This window comes from Entelurus aequoreus, linkage group LG02 (genome assembly GCF_033978785.1).
Source record: "Entelurus aequoreus isolate RoL-2023_Sb linkage group LG02, RoL_Eaeq_v1.1, whole genome shotgun sequence".
Lineage (NCBI taxonomy): Eukaryota > Metazoa > Chordata > Actinopteri > Syngnathiformes > Syngnathidae > Entelurus > Entelurus aequoreus.
This window is the reverse complement of record NC_084732.1, coordinates 78,203,681-78,209,680: the sequence shown is the minus strand read 5'-3', so window position 1 is coordinate 78,209,680 and position 6,000 is coordinate 78,203,681. Positions and strand designations below refer to the sequence as shown.

At 37.0% G+C, this 6,000-nt stretch overlaps 1 protein-coding gene across 1 annotated transcript in view; it reads left to right on the top strand.

The window, feature by feature from the left end:
* Positions 1–6,000, top strand: part of luzp2 (leucine zipper protein 2) — a 450,776-nt gene that overhangs the window by 423,107 nt on the left and 21,669 nt on the right. Inside the window, exon 10 of the mRNA XM_062033084.1 lies at positions 275–379. Coding sequence (XP_061889068.1) covers positions 275–379 — 105 coding nt within the window. The remainder of the gene's footprint in view (positions 1–274; positions 380–6,000) is intronic.

Here is a 6,000-nt window from a genome sequence, read left to right as displayed (position 1 = left end):
CCACACTGCACCCTGGTACAGTAGTACAGTACTGTATGGTAACAATAAGAACACGCCGGAAGAGGTCATGACTAGTTGCTCGACAATCCCAAGACCGACTTAAACGGGTTCCACTGTATCATTTTAAAAAGCAAATGAATGATTGTTTATAATACGCGTTACATGTATATGAATAATATTTACTTTCAGCAACTTCAGAGACATTTTTGCAATATCAAGCCATTTCTGAATGTTATTTCTAACCCCAAGCAATTTTTTTCTCTCCCCCAAACAGGATATTTCTAAAGTTCAGAGAATCGTCGCAGAGAGGAAAACCCCCATGAATCCCGGAATAATGAGGAGAGAAAGTGGCGGCGTTAGAGAGTGCCAGATGGAGGAGGTGAGCCTTAACAGTAATTAAACTACGATGCGACCCAAGAGCCGGAATCCATCAACATCCCTTTGAGTCCCTCACTAGGATCTGAGGATTACACTGTTTGTATTAATTTGATTTCTAAAAACATAGTACACAGACTAAAAGAAGATCTAATGAAAATAAGTATATTTATTCTGGTGTTAGGGTTAAAATTAGTTTATTCACTAATCAATAATGGTAATGTATAATGGTGTGTTATTGAATTATTCATATATTCAGTAATTTTGGTATCCATCCAATACCATGTAAATACAGGGCTAGTATCATTGACGCTGAAACCAATACTTTGACTTCAAACGCATAATTATTGGATTTTTTTTATTTTATTTGAAAAAATAATTTAGCATGAACATTCAAATAAAATAAATATATCACTTAGTGCAACTATACAAAACAATGTAATAGTATACAATCATTCTTATTACATTTAACTTCATTGAATTATGTATGGAAAAAAAGTTACTAGGGCAAAATACCAAAAATGTAAATATAAAAATGTTAACAAAAGAAGGTAAGTAGGTTCCATTAAAGATGAAAGAAAACGTGATGGTAGCTATCATTGGCTGTGCCTTATACATGCTACAGATTAGCATTAGCGAGTGTACATGGCGATTTCAACACCTCCAAATTTGATTAACAAAACTAAAACTAAAATGCACGTTAGAATCAAACAGCGGGTGTGTCATAAATACAATACTTACAGTATAAACACTTTGTAGGTCTCAACAGGAGACTGGCAAAGACTCCTGTTGAGTCAGATTTTGGCACGCTCTGCCTTCCACATTTTTCATCCCATTTAAACAGTTCCAACTTTAAACTGTTCAGCCTCTTCGGGAATCGCGGGCTTTCCCTTGACAAATTCCAAAAATTCTCAGTTTTCCCAGAATTCCAGATTTCCCGGGACATTTTTCCCATTCAAAATGAATTGGCCATTTTTCAAACTTTTACCATTTCCACATTTTTCAACCTATTCATACCATTCTACCTTCAACACCATTCCACTATTCGATAAATTAAAACCAGCATTTTTTTAAGTTAAAAAAAATTCCAGGATTTTCCAGAATTCCTGGTTTTCCAAAACCCTATTTCCACCCTTTTTTCTGGCGACTAAACCTCCCACATTTTTCAACCCACTTCAACCGTTCCACAGTCAAAACATTCTTCTTGATCAGGACAAAAAACAAAGTTGTTTTTGAACTGGAAAAATTCCAAGTTTTTCCCGAAATTCCAGGAATTCCGTAATACCATTTCTTAATTCAACATGTTACTACTTCAACATTTCTCGATCAATTTAAAACATTCCAACACCAACCATTTCAACTCATTCAGACCATTCAAGTTTTTTACCATTTCCACATGTTTCAACCTATTCATACCATTCTACCTTCAACACCATTCCACTATTCGAGAAATTAAATCTAGCATTTTTTCAAGTTAAAAAAAATTCCAGGATTTTCCAGAATTCCTGGTTTTCCAAAACCCTATTTCCACCCTTTTTTCTGGCGACTAAACCTCCCACATTTTTCAACCCACTTCAACCGTTCCACAGTCAAAACATTCTTCTTGATCAGGACAAAAAACAAAGTTGTTTTTGAACTGGAAAAATTCCAAGTTTTTCCCGAAATTCCAGGAATTCCGTAATACCATTTCTTAATTCAACATGTTACTACTTCAACATTTCTCGATCGATTTAAAACATTCCAACACCAACCATTTCAACTCATTCAGACCATTCCAGTTTTTTACCATTTTCAAAAAAATTCACGCTTTTCCCGAAATTCCCAAATTTTTGGGGAAATTCACATTGAAATCAATGGGACATTCTTCAAAGTTCCACAACTCCCACAATCTTTCATCTGATATCAGCCTGTTTGGGAATTGTGTGCTCTACTTCAACAATTCTAAAAAAAAATTCCAGGATTTTAATTCAACTTCAGCATTGAAGCATTTACATGCAATTCCTTAAGGAATTGACTCATCTAGTGACATATTGTTCTAATGTGTGGCACTTTGAGACAATACTATGTCTAAAAGTAGCATGTCTTCCTTCACTCGTTATTGTTGCAGTTTTATGCATAACACAGTTTTATGTATAAAATATAGTTTTAAAAAATTCCAGGATTTTCCAGAATTCCTTGTTTTCCAAAGCCCTATTTCCACCCTTTTTTCTGGCAACTACTCCTTCCACATTTTTCAACGCATTTCAACCGTTCCAACGTCAAAACATTCCTCTTGATCAGGACAAAAAACAAAGTTGTTTTTTGAACTGGAAAAACTATTGGTTTTCCTGAAATTCCAGGAATCCCGTAATACCATTTCTCAATTCAACATGTTACTACTTTAACATTTCTCAACCATTTCAATTCATTCAGACCATTCAAAATGTTTACTATTTTCCCAAAAATGTACGCTTTTCCCGAAATTCAAAAATGTTTTGGGAAATTCCAATGAAATCAATGGGAAATTTTTACTATACCATACCATACCAACTTTATTTATAAAGCTTTTTTTAACCCTTGTGTTGGTGTTCGGGTCTGTGGGACCCGTTTTCGATTTTTATTAAAAGGAAAATTATCCAATTAATGAATTTTTCAAACTGAGACTCACTGGCTTTGGCTCATTTTCTGTGAAGTACATATATCATAATACATATTAAATGAACACACACCATACACCCCCCCCTACACATTTCTATTACATACAGGTATAAGATGTCCGGGTCCACTGGACCCGGGGCTAATAGAAGTGTGGAAATTGATGTTTTGTGTACCACAAATACCCAAAAACACACACACACACACACACACACACACACACACACACACACACACACACACACACACACACACACACACACACACACACACACACACACACACACACACACACACAAAGCAGGCCTAGACAGGGGAAGGACAGAGTGTAGGTACACAGAACATCAGAGGGTCAAATGTGCGAGAAAATGAGAGCAGACAGTGTTGACAAACAATGTTGCAACCTTGTGTGGGAACCGCAGGTGCAGAAACACAAAAGAAGAATCCCTGTGGGATGCAGAAGCTGGCAGATAAATTTTCCATGCAACGTTCATATTGTTGTTACTCAGCTAGCGTTTGTTGGTCTGATGGACCCGTTGCATTTTGTGGCTTTTAAAGCCTCACAATCAAACACTTTTATGTTAAAATACTGAACAGATGTTTATTGGGATAATGTAAACATCTGTTCAGTATTTTAACATAAAAAACGCTGGCTGAGTAACAACAATATGAACATTACACAAGGGTTAAAAACATTTAAAACAGAGGTAAAATACACACACACACACACACACACACACACACATATATATATATATATATATATATATATATATATATATATATATATATATATATATATATATATATATATATATATATATATATATATATATATATATATATATATACATACATATATACACGTATTTACATATATATATATATACACCAGTGGCGTGCAGTCACTAGAGGCAGGGGAGGCACGGCCTCACCTGCCATCATGGAAAGAAAAAAAAAAGTAAAAAGAAAAAAAAAAAAAATTAAATTGTTATATGTATCCAGTGATTATACTAAAGTTATTTTCCATTTAACTTCACCAGTTTTAGATTATTTTAATTTTTATTTTCACATTTGCCGTTCAAATAGTGAGAAGAGACGGTCAGCAGCCAGTTGAGGCACGTCACTGCGTTGTGCCTCACCATGGATTGTGCGCAATGACTCGGCTAACTGCTGGCCTGCTGTGCAGTGAGACCGTATTGCTATATGAATTATATTATACATTTCCATAATTTAGTTAGCTGAGGTATGTAATGTACAGTGTATTTTGTCAACAACTGTATGTGTGTAAAGCGCTGAGCATTCATAAAACTGCTGCGAAGCATCTCCGCCGCAGAATGCACCCCCGACAGGAGCGCCGCGGCCACACCAACCAAAGCCCACACCCAAACCCTCCACGTGCAAGACCGAATCCACCCAAAAAAAAGTCACTTAACAAGAAGCCAAAAAGTGCAAAAACAACAATGCTCGCGCTGCAGGAGCCGCGAACGACCGCAGGGACACAACATTAGGTACACCTGCACTGCAGGTTCATATGTTTGTAAATCTGACTGTGAGGATGCAGTCGTGCCTCACCAGACATTAACCTCACCGCACGCCACTGATATACACACACATACATATGCACATAGAGAAAGCAAATACAATTTAGACTTAGAGACTTCCTTTTTATTGTCATTCAAATTTTAACTTTACAGTACAGATAAGAACAACATTTCGTTACATTAGCTCATGGTAGTGCAGGATAAAAAAAAGCAATAAGGTGCATGTATACATAAATAAATAGGTTACTGTACAGATAAATATATTGCACTTTTTCACATGCATCCACGTTTTTATTCCAGCGAGTTAATCCATTTTGGGGGGAGTTGAGGGGATAATTATGATGCGTCCAAGAGTCTTACGGCCTGAGGGAAGAAGCTGTTACAGAACGTGGAGGTTCTGCTTTAAGAGCAATTTGTTTAGATCAGGGGTCGGCAACCCGCGGCTCCGGAGCCGCAAGCGGCTCTTTGACCACTCTGATGCGGCTCAGCTACATACTCGCCGCATGGGATTCCGGGTATTGGTACCGTCAGTGTAAGATGTGTGGCTGCTGAGGTAGTACGCCTTGCTGTCACTTATGTGAGCAAGCTGAAACTGCAATCTACATGTGGTCAAGCAGGTGTACTGTTTGGGCAGGCTGTACTAGGTAGTCTCCCGGAAACAATGAGAGTATTGGCAGGTATGACGCAAGTGCCAATCATTCAAAACTCGCGGGCCGCACTAACATCAAATTTCCATATTAAGGTGTGTGCCGGTGCGTGTGTCTGAGACCCCTGGTTAACATAGCACAAAGCAATTTAAGCTTTGTATGCGGTGTATTTCATTGTAATTTTTTTTTTTTTTTTTGTGGCTCCCATTATTTTCTTTAATTTGTGAAACTTGCCAAAATGGCTCTTTGAGTGGTAAAGGTTGCCGACCCCTGGTTTAGATAAAAAGCAGTTAAAAAGTTAAAAACAGTTTAAAAGTTTAAAAACAGTTCTTCAAAGTTCCACAACTCCCACATTTTTCATCTGATTCAAACTGTTCCAACTTCAAAATATTCAGCCTGTTTGGGAATTGTGTGCTCTAGTTCAACAATTCTTAAAAAAAATTCCAGGATTTCAGTTCAACTTCAGCATTGGAGCATTCACACGCAATTCCCCTCATCCAGTTACGTATTGTTCTAATGTGTGGCACTTTGAGACAATAATATGTCTAAAAGTAAAATGTCTTCGTTCACTCGTTATTTTTGCAGTTGTATGCCTTTTTATGTATAAAATATACACATCGCAAATCGAATCGCCATCTTGGAGATAAAAAAAATCACAATTAGGTTTGTCCTGAAAATTGTGCAGCCCGAGTGTACCCCTAAACAGAACCTTTGACTGTTCTGCAAAACGGTGGGGGAAAATGTGTCAATCCAACAACACGGGTCTAGGAGATCAAAAAAAAGTTACCTAGCATGCATTT